Raw genomic sequence first — 21,853 nt, 5'->3', positions numbered from 1 at the left:
TATTATACATGTTTCAATGCCATTTTCCCAAATCTTCCCACCCTCTCCCTCTCCCACAGAGTTCATAAGACTGATCTATACATCAGTGTCTCTTTTGTTGTCTCGTACACAGGGTTATTGTTACCATCTTTCTAAATTCCATATATATGCGTTAGTATACTGTATTGGTGTTTTTTCTTGCTTACTTCACTCTGTATAATAGGCTCCAGTTTCATTCGCCTCATTAGAACTGATTCAAATGTATTCTTTTTAAGGCTGAGTAATACTCCATTGTGTATATGTACCACAGCTTTCTTATCCATTCATCTGCTGATGGGCATCTAGGTTGCTTCCAGGTCCTAGCTATTATAAACAGTGCTGCGATGAACATTGGGGTACCTGTGAGAATAGCCCCTGTGGCTGCAACTTAGAAAAAAGTGCATGCAGCAACAAAGACCCAGCACAGCCAAAATAAATAAGCTTCGTTGCTGCATGCACTTTTTTCTAAGTTGCAGCCACAGGGGCTATTCTCTAGCTTCAGAGCACAAGCGTCTCACTGCAGTGGCCTCTCTTCGTGTGGAGCACGGGCCTCAGCAGTTGCGGCTCCCGGGTTCTAGAGCACAGCGCCAACGGCGGTGGTGCACAGGCTTAGTTACTCCAGGCATGTGGGGTCCGCCCAGATCACCAGAGACTGAACTCTATCTTTTGCACCGGCAGGCGAGTGCACTTCTTCACCACTGAGCCACCAGGGAAGCCTCTATTTTCATCACTCTAAACAGGGATGCCCACAGAGTTGAGGATAACTTCTCTTCATCCATGTTCTTTTGACTTCCCATTGGAATATCACTTGCCCCTTTCTCCTGTGCAGAATTACTTTTCTGGCTTTCCCCCAAAAAAGCATCTGAGTTTGCACAACTGCTAAATTCTATCCCTATGAACTTTTGGGATCACTGAGACATTAGGAAAACTGAATGTTTTATGATCATAATGTTTTATGATGACAATTAGATCTGCCATTCCAAAAACTACTAAAGGTGTGGTATCAGAAAAATGTTACACACTTCAATAAGTACCTGTTTATTTTTTATTTTAATCCTGCGACAGGAAGGAAAATGAGTAAGCAGAAATTATCATTAAAAAATAAATTGTCTACTTCAGAGATCCCAGAATACACTGAACTAAGTTCTGTGCCGTGGTCAATAACAGTCTCCCTCACAGGTCAGTAGAAAGAATGTACACACCATATGCAGTCCTAGGGGAACTGCTTCTCACAGCTCATATTGTAAAGAAAGAAAAAAAAAGAATTAAAGGATGCCAAAAGATAGTAACTGAGGGCAGAAAATGGTCTTAAAAACATTCCCCTAAATCAAATAAATCATGTGCACTCTGAATAATTCAAATTTTAAAACCATTTTTTCCCAACTGGTAATACAGGTATAGGTTAATACCACCACGGCAGAGTTTCTGATAAGTTTACTGTCTCCTATAAATGATTTTAACTATTCTTTTAAAAGTTAAACTCTTTCCCAGATTGCCACTGTCAAATAAAAATGGGTTAAAAATGAAAATCAAGGGTGATTTTTAGATTTTACCTGATAAGACATAGCCTGGTAAAACACCTGAAACTCATAAATTACACATGACTTTAGTATAAAAAACAAGCTGCAGATCGTATATAACAATTTTATTTGTATTTTTTCATACATTTCAGATTAATTGCTTCCATTAAGCAAAAAAAAGAAATAGCGTCTTGGTCTGGAAAATAAGAGTTTTAAGCTGAGATGACTAATTAGGGTAAGTCTTAAATAATATGCCCTCTATTACTTTTTTAATTATATCAGAAATATTTAATAAGTAATAATAGTTCATAAACTCAGGGTTACTTGAACTTTGGACACTAAATGTCAGGTCTAAAATAAAACTTACAAAAAATTGCTCTTCTTTTTTTTATAAATATAGAATCTTTGTATAAAAATCCAAAAAATTATCACTTTTCAAATTAGAGATGAAATGGAATGACTCTTTTTTTTCCTCTTGGTCTACAACAATGTTCCCCGTCCTCCCCCTTAGCTTTTCACCAAAACTCTGTATCTTTTCAGATCTTAGCATGGTTTAGATTTTTTTTCTTCAATTCTGAACAACTGTCCATTAAAGAGGATGCCTTTTCTGCACATCCTGAGTATAAAATTTGTAACATGTGAGCTGTCTTCACAGTAGGTAGTATTTTCAAGAGTGCACACTTATGTTGAAATCAATATTTTCCCATTTTGAACCTTCTAAGCAATAACCCTTGGAAAATGCTATGCACTTTGCTAATGCACTGTTACATAATCACCACAATACTTCAGAAATGGATTTGAGTCATTTCACCAGCAGCTAATAACCTTGGCTGCCACTCCTGGTAAGATGCTGTCTTCTTAGATGCTGGACTTGGTCGTTCATTTGCTCTCACTTTTAAAAAAGAAAGGCCAAATTACAGTGATGCAAAAATAAAGGATGATGAAATTTTGACAACATAAAGGTCTAGAAAAATATAGTAAGAGGAAGAAAAGTAGAAGGAGGAGGAAGAGGAGGAGTGGCTGTCATCATCTCAACACCACATGCACCAAATGTTTGGGGGTAACATGGTAAACGTGTCAGTCCATTCATTCCACTCTCACCAGGACACAGTGAAGTATTAGCATATCCATTTCACAGATGGGAAAACTAAAGCTCAAAGCGGTTGTAGTACAATGTCTAATGCAAACAGTTGTTTGAGTTGGGATTCAACCTGGCCCTAACTGACTCTGCGACTCAGAGCCTTCATGAGATTCCATGAAGTCTCTGAAAAAAAGCATCATTTGAAATTGTGCAATTAAAGGAGGATACAATATTTTGCCCATAAATGTTATCAAGTCAATCAAGAAACCTCAAACACTCCTTTGCAGCCAAAGATGGAGAAGCTCTTTATAGTCAGCAAAAACAAGACCAGGAGCTGACTGTGGCTCAGATCATGAACTCCTTATTGCCAAATTCAGACTGAAATTGAAGAAAGTAGGGAAAACCATTAGACCATTCAGGTATGACCTAAATCAAATTCTTTATGATTATACAGTGAAAGTGAGAAATAGATTTAAGGGACTAGATCTGATAGAATGCCTGATAAACTATGGATGGAGGTTCGTGACCTTGTACAAGAGGCAGTGATCAAGACCATCTCCAAGAAAAAGAAATGCAAAAAAGCAAAATGGCTGTCTGATGAGGCCTTACAAATAGCTGTGAAAAGAAGAGAAGCAAAAAGCATAGGAGAAAAGCAAAGATACACCCATCTGAATGCAAAGTTCAAAAGAATAGCAAAAAGAGATAAGAAAGCCTTCCTCAGTGATCAGTGCAAAGAAAGAGAAAAACAATAGAATGGGAAAGACTAGAGAACTCTTCAAGAAAATTAGAGATACCAAGGGAACATTTCATGCAAAGATGGGCTCAATAAAGGACAGAAATGGTATGGACCTAACATAAGCAGAAGATATTAAGAAGAGATGGCAAGAATACAAAAAAGAACTATACAAAAAATATCTTCATGACCCAGATAATCACAATGGTGTGATCACTCACCTAGAGCCAGACCTCCTGGAATGTGAAGTCAGTGGGACTTAGGAAGCATCATTATGAACAAAGCTAGTGGAGGTGACGGAATTCCAGTTGAGCTATTTCAAATCCTAAAAGATGATGCTGTGAAAGTGCTGAAGTCAATATGCCAGCAAATTTGGAAAACTCAGCAGTGGCCACAGGACTAGAAAAGTTCTGTTTTCATTCTAGTCCCAAAGAAAGACAATGCCAAAGAATGCTCAAACTACCACACAATTGCACTCATCTCATATGCTAGTAATGCTCAAAATTCTCCAAGCTAGGCTTTAACGGTATATGAACCATAAACTTCCAGATGTTCAAGCTGGTTTTGGAAAAGGCAGAGGAATCAGAGATCAAATTGCCAACATCCACTGAATCATCAAAAAAGCAAGACAGTTTTATGTCTGCTTTATTGACTATGCCAAAGCCTTTGACTCTGTGGATCACAATCAACTGTGGAAAATTCTGAAAGACATGGGAATACCAGACCACCTGACCTGCTTTCTGAGAAATCTGTATGCGGGTCAGGAAGCAACAGTTAGAACTGGACATGAAAGAACAGACTGGTTCCAAATAGGAAAAGGATTACACCAAGGCTGTACATTGTCACCCTGCTTATTTAACTTATATGCAGAGTACATCATGAGAAATGCTGGGCTGGATGAAGCACAAGTCGGAATCAAGATTGCCAGGAGAAATATCATTAACCTCAGATATGCAGATGACACCACCCTTATGATAGAGAGTGAAGAAGAACTAAAGAGCCTCTTGATGAAAGTGAAAGAGGAGAGTGAAAAAGTTGGCTTAAAGCTCAACATTCAGAAAACTAAGATCAAGTCATCCGGCCCCATCATTTCATGGCAAATAGATGGGGAAACTGTGGAAACAGTGGCAGACTTTATTTTTTGGGGCTTCCAAGTTACTGCAGATGGTGACTGCAGTCATGAAACTAAAAGACGCTTGCTCCTTAGAAGGAAAGATATGACCAACATAGACAGCTTATTAAAAAGCAGAGACATTACTTTGCCAACAAAGGTCCATCTAGTCAAGGCTATGATTTTTCCAGTAGTCATGTATGGATGTGAGAGTTGAACTATAAAGAAAGCTGAGCACCAAAGAATTGATGTTTTTGAACTGTGGTGTTGGAGAAGACTCTTGAGAGTCCCTTGGACAGCAAGGAGATCCAACCAGTCCATCCTAAAGGAAATCAGTCCTGAATATTCATTGGAAGGACTGATGCTGAAGCTGAAACTCCAATACATGGGCCACCTGATTCAAAGAGCTGACTAATTTGAAAAGACCCTGATGTTGGGAAAGATTGAATGCAGGAGGAGAAGGGGATGACAGAGGATGAGATGGTTGGATGGCATCACCTACTCAATGGACATGAGTTTGAATAATCTCCGGGAGTTGGTGATGGATAGGGAGGCCTGGCGTGCTGCAGTCCATGGGGTTGCAAAGAGTCGGACACGACTGAGCGACTGAACTGAACTGAACTGAAAGAGCATTTTTTTCCTCTTTCCTCTCCCTTAAGTAACTGTGTTAAAAATTATATACTTAATATCAGGTTTATTGGTAGTAGTGGAAGATAGGAGAACAGGACCAGGGTTGACATAGAAAGAGTATTCCCATGCAATCACAATGACAGTTGACATGATAAAGTCAGTGTAATTTAAAAAAGACTTTTTCACAAAATCTACAAACAAGAAATGCTGGAGAGGGTGTGGAGAAAGGAGAACCCTTCTGTATTGTTGATGGGAATATAACTTGAGATAGCCACTATGGAGAATAAGATAGAGGTTCTTAAAAAATTAAGAATAGAACTATCACATGACCCAGCAACCCCACCACTGGGCATATACCCAGAGAAAATCATTATTCAAAAAGACACATGTACCCCAGTGAGTGTTCATTGCAGCACTGTTTAAAATAGCCAGGACATCGAAACAACCTAAATGTCCAATGACAGATGCAATAAAGAAGATGTAGTGTATATATACAATGGAATATTACTCATTCACAAAAAGGGACAAAACTGAGTCATCTGTAGAGACATGGATGGACCCATAGACTGTCATACAGAGTGAACTAAGTCAGAAAAACCAAAACAAATATTAATGTATATATGTGGAATCTGAAAAAAGAACTGGTATAGATGATCTTATTTATGAAGCAAAAATAGACACAGATATAGAGAACGTACGGATACCAAAGGGGAAGGGGGGATGGGACGAGTTGAGAGATTGGGATTTATACATGTATATACTATTGATACTATGTATAAAATAGATAACTAATGAGAATCTACTGAATAGCACAGGGAACTCTACTGAATGCTCTGTGATGACCTAAAATGGGAAGGAAATTCAAAGAAGAGGAGATATATGGATACATATAGCTGATTCACTTTGCTGTACAGTAGAAATTAATACAACATTATAAAGCAACTATAACTACACCAATAAAAATTTTGTAAAAAAGATTCTTAACAAGATTTCTCTCTCTTTCCTCAACACACACAGACACACAGACACAGATACACGCACACATTTACACACACATATAATGCATTTACTCAAAGAAAAGCTATTAAATTAATGTCACAGGATACTCCTGTCATTAAATCTGACTAAGCAAAAGCTATTTCCTGGGAGAAACTAATTTTGACTCAAATTTAAAGAATGAAATATTCATGGTGAGTGTTGAAATAGGAAGGGTACAGAGAGGAAATTCTTAATAAGCATTGGAAACGTCAGGAGAGAGATAATAAAGGCAGTGATAAACACATAAATATCCCCTAGCTGGGCAGGATATGACTGCAAAGAAATGGCAATGAAAGTGGCACACTATGACACAGTGAATTCTACTCACGTAATGAAGGAATATAACACACTGAAATAATTGTGACTCCCTAACTGCTGTTAGAGATTTGGGCAGGAACATTCAATTTTAAAAATCCTAAAAGGTTTCGCTTTGTGTCTTTCATTAAATAAGTGGAGATACCTGGAGAGGGACCATGACTTGTTCAATCCATAACTAGTTAGCTATCAAGCTGCCAGCACTTTGATTGCACCCATCGAGTCCCGGGAAAAGTCCCCATTATCAGCCACCTTTCACTTTGCGGCAATGGGGCCACCCGGTACTTCAGTTTCTGTTAGTATTAAGGATCCTGAGGCCATAACAGACAAACCCAGGAATGGTGACTCAGGGAGCAACCAAGACTTAACTCAGGAGATGCAGGTCTGAGCAACTTGGGAATCACGCTGGCCTAATTCTCACTAGATTTTTGCTTATGTGACTTCTCCATATTTCACAAGAGTAAGAGTCACATCCCACAGAAGACACTAGGCTAGAATTAGGAAACAGAAAAACCAGCACTATCTGCTTAAACATTTACATATTCAAGATGATCAGAAATGATGACTTTATGGATATCTACCACTGAGTGGCTAGAAGAAAAGTGACTTTAATGAAAGATGACTTTTCAAAGTAATTAGAGGAGACATTTTCATAAGAGGTATTCATGGTAATTAGGAATAAATGCATATATCATCTTGGGAACACTTCTTGAGAGCCAAATAATTACCTGGGAAAAGTCTTGCTAGATGCTATCAGACTTTATAAAGTTGAACCAAATATAATTATGTCAACCATACAGTGACATAAATAGAAGGAGGTTGACAAAGAGCCAGTAAATAAAAATAAGATCCTCTTAGGGCACAAGGTGCTACCTACAACTGGATTTTCTCATAGGAAAATTCTCAAATAATCAAATTTTCATAAGAAAAAGAAAAGAAAACATCTTTCTGAACAATTTGTAAGTGACAACTGGCAAAAATAAAATGAATACATACAAATCTATAAATCCTTGAAATGCTATAAAGATTATATTCTGCTTATAAAAGCAGAATGATTCAGAGATAAAGCAAATGCAATAAATTAGCAAAGTTCAAAAACAAAATATTCCCAGACAAGAGAGATGAGATATAGCATCATTTTTATTTCCTTTCTCAAGGGACTGGAAGGTTAGTTTGGTGGTTATGATCAGACTTTAAATATTTGGACCTCTAAGAAAACTGCTTTTGAATTCTTTTTATTATTTTGATTTTTTTTCTATTAAATGGCATTTATTTCATAAGCAGTTTATCTCATTTGCAAACAGAACAGTGAAAAAAAATTTAAATTCTTCTCTGCGATCATTACTGGGTTCAGCTATGCTGGTTCCTTGCATTACTTGTTACGACCTCATAGCTCTATAGTCTCATAATGATTAAGAAAAGAATTTCCATAGACTTCCCTGGTGGTGAAGAAGTGGTTAAGAATTCACCTGCCAATCCAGGGGACACGGGTTCGATCTTCGGTTTGGGAAGCTTCCACACCCCACAGGGCAGTTAAGTCTGCCCCCCACACTACTGAGCTCCGTGCACCCCAGAGCCTGTGCTCTGAAGCAACAGAAACTGCTGCAGTGAGAGACCCACACAAGGCAACCAGAGAGGAGCCCTGCTCAGCGCAACTAGAGAAAGCTGGCAAGCAGCAATGAAGGCACAGCACAGCCAAAAATAAAATTAGAAAACAAAAGAATTTGCCTAAGAAATGTGGAAGCAAGAAACTTCATTCTGTCCTCCAAAATAAACATTATTCAAGTACTTTATCAGAAAAAAAAAAAAAAAAAGATAATCCTCTTTGTACATTTTATCCTCTCATGACAATTCATTGACAGTTACCAGTAAAGAGAATTCATCCCCTGAAAATAGTTCAGAAACAAGAAGTTTATGATGATAACTAATAGGCTAGAATCTGAAGGTTTACAAGAGCCTAACTCAGCTGCTGAGTCATGAAAAGCAGGCAGAATATTTCAAAGGAAACGTGTTTTGACAAGCTACGATTTCATAATAATATTTCACAGCAATATTTTCTTTTCTTATTTTAACATTTTTCACAGGACTTATGGGCAAGCAGTGTAAAATTGTTTAAAAATGTGGTCAATAACTGTGTCTTCTCTGGAGTATTGGATCCTTCAAAAATCTTTAAATTAACATTGTGACATAGCAAGAAACTTCCAAAATACTTGCACAACATACATCTCATATACTTATAGCCCATTTGGTCAAAATATGTATTAAATCTGGTAAGAAACAAACACATTCTCCAATGCTTTCAGGAAAATAACAGAAAACCACTGTTATCTACTGTGATTTATACTCAATTTCATTTTACTCAACTTATAAAGTTCAAATAATTCTCTTTCTTTGAATTCAGAATGGATATATGTATGCAAGGTAATATACATACTTTGGGTAAGTGTAAAGGTAGAATTCTTCCTTATTTTATGCCACCTGGAATTGGTGAAAGAGAAGCAAAGCATCATAATATTGTTTTACAGTTTGGACTTTGAGTTCCTTGTTTGCTAATTCAAGTGGGAATTCCCAGCAGACAATGACCAGGCAGAGGATATTACTTTTAAAGGTTTACTAAATAAACAGCTGTCACATTAGAACAAAAATACATCAGAAGGTCATGACTAATGTTCAGTGTCCAGTGAGTGCTCGCCTGCGAACTCAGGCTAGCTCCTGAATTTCACTTTGTATCACAGATGTGCAATGCCCCAAGGGAGACTGCCTGAGGTTCAGGCTGATGAACTAATAACTGCAAAGATTAACATAATAAAAATATGAAGCTTCACTGATGCATTTTTCAGTTAACACTGTAGTTCAAAAACATACTGTCTCCCCAAACAGAAATTCACAAATATTACTACTTGGTATTTGTTATATTACCTATGAAGTGAAAGTGAAGTGAAAGGCACTCAGTTGTGTCCAACTCTTTGCGACCCCATGGACTATACAGTCCATGGAATTCTCCAGGCCAGAATACTGGAGTGGGTAGGCTTTCCCTTCTCCAGCGGATCTTCCCAACCCTGGGATCAAACCCAGGTCTCCCACATTGCAGGCAGATTCTTTACCAGCTGAGCCACAAGGGAAGCTCTATATTACCTATACAAGGACTCGTATATACTGAACTAATATATTGAATTTATATATAAATTGAACTATGAGAATTTTAAAAACTTCATTATTCTATGCTCTGTAAACAAATTCTACAGTTGTATTTTGTAAAACAGCACAACTCAAGAATATATACGAGTTTATATATGAGTATATATAAACAGCACAACTTGAGAATATATAGAGTTTATATATGAGTATATATATATATTCTCGAGTTGTGCTGTTTTACAAAATACAACTGTAGAATTTGTTTACAGAGCGTAGAATAGTCCAGTTTTAAAAATTCTCATAGTTCAACTTATTCAGTGAAAGTCTGGATGCCTACCATGTGCCTGATTCTACAGCTAATTTTTAACAACTGGAATAGATAAGTGCTTTCTTAATGTAATCCTGCTAAAGGGGTTAATACGAGTACAAAGTCAGCTTATTTGAGCTTTGAAGTTCTAAGGAGGGAAAAAACCACCTTACTTTGCAAAGCCTGCATGTGACATTGGTCTTGGAACATTGTGTCTCCTTAATAAGAACTAGAGATTCTTAGTTGCCTGTCTTGCAAACTGTCATGTCCCTGTGGGTTTCAAGGAATCTAATACATCTGTACTTCATAAAAGCATGCTTTCCCAAGCATCTCTGTGTCTTGTAGACATGAAAGAAAGCAATGCCAGGTATGTCTGCATCCCAAACCCCTTTTAGGTCTAAATTCTATACTGTATAGTATACATATAGAAGTATCCATAGATGTACAGAGTATGTAAAGGTCCACTGTGTGGGTCACAATAAACTGTGGAAAATACTTAAAGAGATAGGAACACCAGACCACCTTACCTGTCTCCTGTGAAACCTGTATGCATGTCAAGAAGCAATAGTTAGAACCAGACATAGAACAAAGAATTGGTTCAAAACTTGGAAAGGAGTATGTCAAGTCTGTATATTGTCACCTTGCTTATTTAACATACATGCAGAGTCCATCATGTGAAATGCTGGGCTGGATGAATCTCAAGCTGGAATCAAGAAGGCCGGGAGAAATATCAACAGCCTCAGATATGCAGATAATACTACCTTAAAGGCAGAAAGTGAAGAGGAACTAAAGAGCCTCCTGATGAAGGAGAAAGAGGAGAGTGAAAAAACTGGTCAAAAACTCAACATGCAAAACACTAAGATCATAGCATCCAGTCACAGCACTTCATGGCAAACAGATGGGGAAACCATGGAAATAATAAATGACTTCATTTTCTTGGGCTCCAAAATCACTGCAGACAGTGACTGGAGCCATGAAGTAAAGACATTTGTTCATTGGAAGGAAAGCTATGACCAACCTAGATGGCATATTAAAAAGCAGACATCACTTTGCAACAGAAGTCTAAATAGTCAAAGCTATGTTTTTTTCCAGTAGTTATGTAAGAATGTAAGAATTTGACCATAAAGAAGATTGAACACTGAATAACTGATGTTTTTGAACTGTGGTGCTGGAGAAGATTCTTGAGAGTCCCCTGGACAGTAAGGAGATCAAACCAGTCAATCCTAAAGGAAATCAACCCTGAACATTCAGTGGAAAGACTGATGCTGTAGCTGAAGCACCTGATTCAAAAAGCTGACTTATTAGAAAAGAACCTGATGCTGAGAAAGATTGAAGGCAAAAGGAGAAGCGGGTGGCAGAAGTGAGATGGTTAAATAGCATCACTGACTCAATGGACATGAATTTGAGCAAACTCCAGGAGATAGTAGAGGACAGAGGAGCCTGCTGCGCTGCAGTCCATGGGGTCTCAAAGAGTCAGCCACTACTTAGCAACGGAACAACAACAACACAGTATCCATAACTAAGAAATAGACACTTCATAGTTAACGATCATAATCTTTTGTTTATATATTTTAAAACTCAATAAACAACTTCGGAAATCGTGTTGTAATGTCCAAAACACCTATCATGGTGCTGAGTACATAGAAAGCTCTTAATAAGCTTTAAGATGTTAGTTAAAAAATATTTATACAGTTTTGTCTGAGCTCTGTGATAGAATTTCTGAGATTGATAAGCCAATATAAATATTTCATAAACAGAACAGACACCCTAACATGCTAAACACCACAGAAAGTTACTTCAGAATTTTACATTATCAAGCCTGACTAAATACTGTTTTCACACAACTCAGGAAATAAATAAGAAAATCTATGCTTTATTCAAGGGATAAATAGATTCAAGAGATTAGATCTGATAGAGTGCCTGAAGAACTACAGACGAAGGTTTATAACAATGTATAGGAGGCAGTGTCAAAACCATACACCCCGCCCCTCCCCCCCCCAAAAAAATAAAAGAAAATGGTTGTCTGAGGAGGCCTTACAAATAGCTGAGAAAAGAAGAGATGAAAAGGCAAAAGAGAAAAAGAAAGATAATACCCATTTGAATGCAGAGTTCCAAAGAATAGCAAGGAGAGATAAGAAAGCCTTCTTAAGTGAACAATGCAAATAAATAGAGGGAAACAATAGAATGGGAAAGACTAGCAATCTCATCAAGAAAATGAGAGATACCAAGAGAATGTTTCATGCAAAGATGGGCACGATAAAGGACAGAAATAGTATGAACATAACAGAATCAGAAGAGATTAAGAACAGGTGGCAAGAATACAAGAAGAACTATACAAAAAGGTCTTAATGACCCAGACAACCATAATGGTGTGGTCACTGATCTAGAGTCAGACATCCCTGAGTCTGAAGTCAAGTGGGCCTCAGGAAGCATTACTACAAACAAAGCTAGTGGAGGTGATGGAATTCTAGTTGAGCTCTTTCAAATCCTAAAAAGATGAAGCTGTGAAAGTGCTGCACTCAATATGCCAGCAAATTTGGAAAATTCAGCAGTGGCCACAGGACTGGAAAAGGTCAGTTTTCACTCCAATCCCAAAGAAAGGCAACGCCAAAGAATATTAAAATTACCGCACGATTGCACTCATTTCACATGCTAGCAAAGTAATGCTCAAAATTCTCCAAGCCAGGCTTCAACAGTATGTGAACTGAGAATTTCCAGATGTTCAAGCTGGATTTAGAAAATGCAGAGGATCTCTGGATCAAATTGCCAACATCCGTTGGAACAGAGATAAAGCAAGAGAATTCCAGAAAAACATCTGCTTCTTCTTCATTTACTACACAAAAGCCTTTGACTGTGTGGATCACAACAAACTGTAGAAAATTCTTAGAGAAGGGAAAACAAGATTACCTTCTGAGAAGGGAATACTTTCTCACCTGCCTCCTGAGAAACCTGTATGCAGGTCAAGAAGCAACCTATATGCAGGTTAGAATCAGACATGGAACAATGAACTGGTTCGAAATTGGGAAAGGAGTATGTCAAGGCTGTATATTGTCACCCTGCTTATTTAACTTATATGCAAAGTACATCATGTGAAATGCTGGGCTGGATGAAGCTCAAGCTGGAATCAAGATTGCCAGGAGAAATATCAACAACCTCAGACATGCAGATGATACCACTCTAATGGCAGAAAGTGAAGAGAAAAGAGCCTCTTGAAGAGGGTGAAAAGAGGAAATTGAAAAGCTGGCTTGAAATTCAATATTCAAAAAACTAAGATCATGGCATCTGGTCTCATCACTTCTTGACAAATAGATGGGCAAATAATTGAAACAGTGACAGATTTTATTTTCTTGGGCTCCAAAATTACTGTGGACAGTGACTGCAGCCATGAAATTAAGTCACTTGTTCCTCAGAAGAAAAGCTATGACAAACCTAGACAGTGTGTTAAAAAGCAGAGACATCACTTTGTCAATAAAGGTCTGTCTAGTCAAAGCTATGGTTTTTCCAGTAGTCGTGAATGATGTGAGAGCTGGACCATGAAGAAGCCTGAGCACCAAGGAATGATGCTTTCAAATTGTGGTGCCGGAGAAGACTGTTGAGAGTCCTTTGGACTGCGAGGAGATCAAACCAGTCAATCCTAAAGGAAATGAACCCTGAATATTCATTAGAAAGATGGCAGCCGAAGTGCCAATACTTTTGCCACCTAAAGCAAAGAGCCAACTCATTGGAAAAGACTGTGAAGCTGGGAAAGACTGAGGGCAGGAGAAGTGGGCAACAGAGGATGAGACAGTTGGATGGCACCATTGACTCAACGGACACGAGTTTGAGCAAGCTCCAGGAGATAGTGAAGGACAGGGAAGCCTGGTGTGCTGCAGTTCATGCAGTTGCAAAGAGTCAGACAGCACTGATCGACTGAACAACAACAAAATGTTTTATTTACCAAAATAAACTATATCCAGAGCAAGAATTAGGGCTCTGTGCACTTATGAACAAGGAAAATTTTCCCAGATTTACTAACCACATATTTCCTTTCAGAGATTAAGGAAAAGTTAAATGACTTAGATTATGAATGCATCAAATCATCCCATTTCCAGTCCATACACCTTAGATATCATGCATGAAGGTCTCTCACATGTATGAACATGATGAAGAGAAGGAAATCTCCACCTGCAGCAGGGACGCAACACCTGATCTCAGAAATTTGCAACATATGAGAAGTACAGCCTGCCTATATATTTGTATGCATATTTCCTGAAAGTAACAAGCATAGTCTATACACGTAGAGATTCTTATTAATATATGTATCTATTATACCATATGTCCCCAACCCGTGGGTCACGGGCTGCTACCAGTCTGAGGTCTGTTAGGAACTGGGCTGCACAGCAGGGTTGAGTGAAGGGTGAACACGCGAGGCTTCGTGTGTTTCTCCAGCCGCTCCGCATCGCTCACTTTACAGTCTGAGCTCTGCCTCTTCTCAGATCAGGGGTGGCATTAGTTCTCAGACGAGCGTGAACCCTGCTGTGAACTACTGGGATCTAGATGGCTCGTTCCTTATGAGAATCTAACGCCTGGTGATCTGAGGCAGTGATGCTAGCACTGGGCTGCTACTGTCTCCCGTCACCCCCAGATGGGACCGGCCAGTTGCAGGAAGAGGAGCTCAGGGCTCCTCCTGATTCTGCATTATGACAAGTGGCACGGTTATTTCATTACATATGACAATGTTAAGAATAACAGAAAAAAAGTGCACAATAATGTAATGCACTCAAATCATCCCCGAACCATTCCTCCCGCCCCCTCTACCCTGGTCTGTGGAAAAACGGTCTTCCACGAAACTGGTTCCTGATGCCAAAATGGCTGGAGACTGCTGTATTGATACTACTCTGGTGATCTCCCACGTTTCAGATCTTTCATCTAGAGACAGAAATATTACCTTTCTTGCTTCTTTGATCATCTTCCGAATGGTTTCCTTAATCGTAAGCAGTTGTGCTCTTGGTGGATGAAAGAGGAGCTCAATGTGCGTACCCCCTAAGAGTCCAGGCATTACATAAGGCCAGCCTAAGTCAAGATTTGGGGCTTCCACATCGGACTCCACAGGCCAGTAAGTCCCTGAAGATGATGCATCATCGCAGGAATTATCAGGACCATGTGCCGTGCTTTGTGCAACTTTTTGAACATTGTTTAAAATGTAATTAATTTCTTCCTCAGCTAGAAAGTCTGACACTCGTTCCTTGGCAAGAAATTCTTTGTATGCATCTAACCCATGTTCAATCAGCGTGTCCACGGCCACTCGGTACCATTCCTTATAGTGAGGTTCAATGTAATTGTCTGATTTACACTCGTCATTCAAGGAGGACAGCATTGATGAGGACTCCATGCTTGCAAATCTTTGACAAGGGCACTTTCAAATGTCCATTCGTGAAGGAAAGAGAGGTATCTGGATGTCTAAAAAGAAGAAAATCAAAATCAGAATTTGGAAATCAAATGTTTTAAAATCCTTATTCATTTTTAATACCGGCTCAGTATAACATACATTTTATATTCAAAGTGGCATTAATAATACCACAATTCACATAATCCCAATAATTATTATGGTATTATTCAGATAATACCATAATCCAAATAAGTTAAACTGATTTCCTTTTACAGATTCCTTGTTGATAAATCCCTTCCCAAGATACCTCTAACTCTAGTTTCTCATCTAAGGAAATATACCTTCCTCCTCTGACATTCTGAAAGCTCATCCTTCTTAAGTTTAATCTGGGATTACACACGGTATGATTAGAATCAGAATAAAACCAATGCCTGGTCAGCCATTTACATAAATCTTTACCAAATACCTGTTAAGCATATATCCTGATGAAATTTAAAAAGCTCAAAACACTTGCCTTCCAGGGATGTATTAATAAGATGAAGAGGTGAACTATACACACAAAGCTGTTTGTTACCACTTTGAACAAAGACATATACTGCTAGGGGCCAAAATGAGTACTGTGTGTAGTCAATGTTTTCAGAATAAAAGCAAGTCGAGATCAATATGGAATAGAAGAGATGCATTATGGTTAGCCTAGAGAGGAGGTGGGCTTCAGCTGAACCTGGGACGATGAGTAAAAATATGATCAGATGTCAAGAAGGAATATTTTCATCCCACACAAGAATGTAAAACCTAAGCAAAAGCACAGAACAGGTATGAGCTTGGTACATCCAGAGTTGGTTTAAAAAAAAGACAACTTGGTCTGCTGGAAATCAGGATCCTTGTGTTGGTGGCAGGAGATAGAGGGGGATAGACCAAATGGAGCCAGGTGTGGGGGCCCACGGGAGATTGTTGTGATTCAGCAAAACTTGTGCCCAAGACAATTAGTCTGGCAGTATCAGGGGAGTAGAGGAGGGATAAGGAGCTGAGAGAGCCCTTCTCTTTTCAAACTCCCAGTGAGGACGTGACAAGAATATTCAAGCCATGGTGCAAAGCACAGACTTGAAATCTGATGGCTTGACGGCATACAGGTGATAAAGAAATTCAGGGCATCAAAGACAATTCAGTTTTCTCTTAGGGAGGAAAATCTGCCTACCCAAGCCCACGCCCCATCCCTCACAATGCCCACAAAGTGCTATTCATTCCCTCACTCCCTCTGTCAGATACTGGACTGGACCTTATGTCCGTCAAAGTGGGGACTTTCCAGGCTTTTGAGGTCACAAGCTCCATTGTGTGGATGCAGGCAAAGTACAGCTCTACGATGTGCTACAAGCGCTCCAGGGCTTCTCTGACTAAAAACACCTTTGTCAGTGGCCCTGCGTAGTTGTCAGTTTTCTACTTCTCTCAGCTTTACCGAAAAGCTAATCTGGAAGCCATTACCATTTATTAACTCCTCACCTGAAAATACGTAACAAGAGTCACTAACCATAGACAGAAGTCATGGGGGAACGGACAATAAACAGGGCCATAGTTCTGCTGGGGGAGAAAAGGTCAGAAAAGATCCAGTGTATAGGAAGACAGACTGAGAAGTGAGCGGGGTTCAGGGTACCTTACTTTACTATTTTATGTAAATAGATGGAGACAAGCCTGCCTCCATCCCTAGGCTTGGAGGTTTTACAGAGAAAATCTAGCAGGAATGAAACCTAAAGATTAAATCTGACATAAGGAAAAAAGAGAACACGTTGCTTTCAGTTTCCTGGAGGATTCTCAGCTTGAGCAATAACTTGACCAAAGCCAAGGCAACTGGAACTGTCCCTGGGTCCCGGGACCATCATCATCTCTGCAACATGGCATCGGAGTTCTGGGCAACACAGTCTTCCTGCCTCCCATGGGATTATGGTGCAGTTTTGGGGTAACATGCTCTCATTAGTCCATGGGCTAGAGGAATAAGGACTAAGCTGTCTGCTAGACTGATAGATAAGCTACAAAGAAGTAAAATTTGATTATTTTATTACCTCATTACATCCAACTTAATCTATTGACATGTACCAGGATGTTAAGAAGGAAACTTTCATAAATGTTTCAATCTTATATAGGTGCCCAGGGGTTCTCAATGGGAGAGATTTGATGCCACCCACTCTAAGCACGAGCAATGTCTGGAGATGTTCTTAATGATAAGGACATGTGGGGAGGTGTGTTACTGCCATGCGGTGTGCAGGGACCAGGGATGCTGCTAAGCCCACATCAACGCACAGGACAGCCGCCCACAGTAAGGAATTACCTGGTCCAAAATGCAAATGGTGCCAAGGTTGAGAAATCCTCATCAAGTTGCTCACTTCCTGTGCACAGTATTAAACTACTAAATAATGACCTTTGCAGTGTTCATTAAAGTTCTCTTTTGCACATTAACACTCATTTATTAACAAAGAAATAAGGTTTTTATTTGTTTGACAGAATGAATTAATCTGATCAAAGTTGAGTTTCCTAAGGTTTAGTGAAGAGTAGTTTTCATTTGATAATTCCAGTCCACGAAGGGACAAACATCCAGTGATCACAGAAAATCACACAGATCATCTGTAATTGTTAAAAACAGTAGGTAACTGATGACTGTTCGTAACAGTCCCAGGCCTCCTAAGCACTCATTTTTAAACTTTCAAAATTTAACTTTTGAATTCCTAAAACATGTGATGCTACCTGCCTATTCCATCTGGAAATCAAAATGCATAAAGTGCTTTAAAAAATACTTAATTCATTTCTGAGCTTTACCTATGCAAATATATACACTGTAAATATTTTTAAAAACTTCATTCTTGAACTATGTGTAAGCTGAGAAATCACAGAGATCAGAGGGATTATGAAAGTAAAATAAAACTAGGAGGACACATATGAAAAATTAATTATGAAGGAAAAAACAATTGGAAGTGAGAATAAAAGTGAAACCCTATAGGACTAGTCAAGAGCAAAACCAGATACGATGCAGATAAAACACACCAGAGGAAAAACGCAACAGCCATAAGTACTGAAGTTGAGATATGATGTATAAGAGTTAAGATAAGAAACAAATACACTTGATTTGTCCTGCTGGAGAGAAGCTATCCTTCAACCATTGTCTAGAGACCTACTCATTTATTGCAAGAGCTGTTTACAGGGGGGCTACTTATAAAAGAGCCAGCTACATAAATGTTAATGGGAGAGAGCAAAGCAATGGCTCCTACATAAAGAGCTACCGCAATAAAATAGCACCTGTAGTTAGTTATTGGAGAAGGAAATGGCAACCCACTCCAGTGTTCTTGCCTGGAGAATCCCAGGGACGGGGGAGCCTGGTGGGCTTCCGTCTATGGGGTCGCACACAGTTGGACACGACTGAAGTGACTTAGCAGCAGCAGCAATTAGTTATAGACTCAGTACAGCACTTTAAGAGTTCAGTTGTTAAATATTCAAAGGGTTATATTTGAGGACAAAATGAATTGGGTATGCCTTTAAACACAGAAAAATTTAGCATCATTTAATTAATAACCATTAAAAACTCTTAGAAAGTACATTCTTTTCATATACTATTTCATGTATATTCTTTTCACAGGACAGAGTTAACGAGAAAAGAAAAATAAAATCTTTCCGTGATATAAAAGCTGAGGAGAATGTTTGGCTCATCTATTATTTGACTCACTCCAGAAAAAGAGACTCGCAAAACACATGATTCAAATCCAGACCCCCAAACCACCACATACTGCATTTGCTATCAAACTTTAGGGTCATTGTGGGAAGTATAAATTCCAAAAATGAAATCTGTAAATACAAAATATATAAACAAGGTATAAAAGAATAGATTTCAATGTGTGGGCCACTCTAAAAAAACGGTTTGGACATTTCAATTATAAAACTAAATATACAACTCGCACAAGGTAACAGCTGCACTCCTAGGGTTGATCCTGAGAAATGGAAACTGACCTTCACACAAAGATTTGTACACGAATGTTCACAACAGTCTTATTTATAACAGCCCCAAGCTGGCAACAACTTAAACGTCTTTTGCAGTTGAGTATTATACGAACTGTGGTACCCCCATATCATGGAGTATTCATCAGCCATACAGTGGACTAACTTCTGATGCCTGATCAACCTCTACGAACCTCACGAGAAGTACGCTGGGTGAAGAAGGCCAAACCCCAAAGACTATGATACAAACTTAGAGTTCTGCAAGATATAACCGCTGCCTAAAGGGAGGGAAACTGCATAAAAGATAACAACCAATTTCTCTGTATTATTTCTCTCAACTTCATGTGAATCTACAATTATCTTAAAACAAATTGTGCTCACTAGCAATTTCACCTGCCTTGAATAGAAAACAAAATAAAAATAACATATAACTGGGAGGGTGAGAGCTTGTGTTCAGGGTCACACCACTAGGTTTAAAGCCTGCTTCCCAAATCACAGTCAATTCCCTACATATGAACTTTTAAGTTGTGAGCTTTCAAAGATGTAAACGTGTGTTCCAGTAACATCAGGGTGGGTGAAACTTCAGCTTGCCCTCTGATTGTTAGCTGGGTACCTAGGGTAACTTTGTTTGACTTATGAACAAACAGGACTTGCAAATGGAACTCTTGGAATGGAACTCATTTGTATGTAGGGGATTTACCATGTTGTGAAGTTCATGGACAAATGACCTATGTACACAAGCCTCAGTCTATGCCTCTTACCAAATGCAAGTTTGTGATCCTGATCCACAGTGAGGTCAAACAAAGTGAAACATCGGAGTTTGGAGGAAGGTATATTGCAGATCCCTGAACAGACAATGTGTGGCTCCTGCTCAAAAACCCTGAACTCCCTGAAATGCCATTTTTAAAGGCAGGTGAGACAGAAGCATCTCAAGGAATGTATCATCTGATGCACAATTCTCTGGTTAATGGTGAGAGGTACCAGCATGGTGTCACAGGGGTTAACATTAGCAGTCCTCAGGCTCCAATAGGTCTGGGGCTATATACTCCTGGTCATCAATTTCTTTCACTTTTAGCATCTGAAAAACTTGGGAAAATACAAGATGCTATTATGGTGGGGGTACTTCAGAGAGGTGCTCAAGCAGAAGATATGGAGAGGGGTCTGTCCAAGGAAGGCCCCATAGGTCCTGCTCAGTTACATGTTCATGACATTAGGTCATTCTTAGAAATAAATGAGGCAAATGCCTGTGAAGTATTATACTAGTATTCCTATTTTACATTTTAACATAATGTTACAGTATAATTACTCTAAAGATATAAAAAATTTGGTCATGAAAGTCTTTTAGGATTCAAAAAAAGGCAGTCTCTGTCATCCCATCAGCAGTGTTAACACTGTTTTGTCAACTGTAGTATTAAGCCAACAGCTAAACCTAGTCTCCATTGTTTACAGTTTCTGATCACACAACGATCATTGGAAAGACTTCTGAAATAAGAGGTTGGTGGAAAAATGCTCCAAGGAGAAATTATAAGCTTCTTAAATAACAGATAGTCTGAGGTTATGATTAGCTCATGGGCAAGCGGCTGGCCCCAAATCAGGATTTTGGCTGAAAGAAACCCCAGAGAGGTAAGCATTGCCAATGTCCCTGATGTTCTGTTACCAACTTCAGTCTTAGGCTGTTTCTATTCAACCAATGCAGATGATACCACCCTTATGGCAGAAAGCAAAGAGGAACTAAAGAGCCTCTTGATGAAGGTGAAAGAGGAGGGTGAAAAAGCTGGCCAAAAGCTCAACATTCAAAAAATGGAGATCATGGCACCTGGTCCCATCACTTCATGACAAATAGATGGGGAGACAATGGAAACAGTGACAGACTTTGTTTTGGGGGGCTCCAAAATCACTGCAGATGGTGACTGCAGCCATGAAATTAAGAGACGTTTGCTCCTTGGAAGAAAAATCATGACAAACCTAGACAGTGTATTAAAAAGCAGAGAAATCACTTTGCCGACAGAGGTCCACGTAGCCAAACCTATGGTTTTTCCAGTAGTCATGTATGGATCTGAGAGTTCGACCATAAAGAAAGCTGAGCAATGAAGAATTGATGCTTTTGAGCTGTGGTGTTGGAGAAGACTTTTGAGAGTCCCTTGGACTGCAAGGAGATCAAACCAGTCAATCCTAAAGGAAATCAATCCTGAATATTCATTGGAAGGACTGATGTTGAAGCTGAAACTCCAATACTTTGGCCACCTGATGCGAAGAGCTGCCTCATTAGAAAAGACCCAGATGCTGGGAAAGATTGAAGGCGGGAGGAGAAGGGGACGACAGAGGACGAAATGGTTAGATGGCATCAGTGACTCAATGGACATGAGTTTGAGCAAGCTCCAGGAGATGGTGAAGGACAGGAAGCCTGGTGTGCTGCAGCCCGTGGGGTCGCAGAGATTCAGACACGACTGAGCAACTGAACAACCACAACACTGCTGTCATGGATTCAACTGAGTCATCCAAGAAAATATGTTCAAGACCTAACCCTCAGTACCAGTAAATGTGATCTCATTTGGAAACAGGGTATTCTCTGCAAGACACAAGACGTAGACAAATACGTGGGATAACTCCAGGTGACTG

At 39.1% G+C, this 21,853-nt stretch overlaps 1 protein-coding gene across 1 annotated transcript in view; it reads right to left on the bottom strand.

Annotated features, from left to right (window-relative positions):
- The window catches only part of LOC129646084 (protein FAM83B-like), a 28,527-nt gene extending 13,202 nt beyond the window's left edge, over positions 1-15,325 (bottom strand). Inside the window, exon 1 of the mRNA XM_055571776.1 lies at positions 14,819-15,325. Within this exon, the coding sequence (XP_055427751.1) occupies positions 14,819-15,262 (444 nt within the window). The 5' untranslated portion in view covers positions 15,263-15,325. The remainder of the gene's footprint in view (positions 1-14,818) is intronic.
- Between the last annotated feature and the right edge of the window lie 6,528 nt (positions 15,326-21,853).

Source organism: Bubalus kerabau, chromosome 3, assembly GCF_029407905.1.
Source record: "Bubalus kerabau isolate K-KA32 ecotype Philippines breed swamp buffalo chromosome 3, PCC_UOA_SB_1v2, whole genome shotgun sequence".
Classification (NCBI taxonomy): Eukaryota; Metazoa; Chordata; class Mammalia; order Artiodactyla; family Bovidae; genus Bubalus; species Bubalus kerabau.
This window is presented reverse-complemented; position numbering and strand designations above follow the sequence as displayed.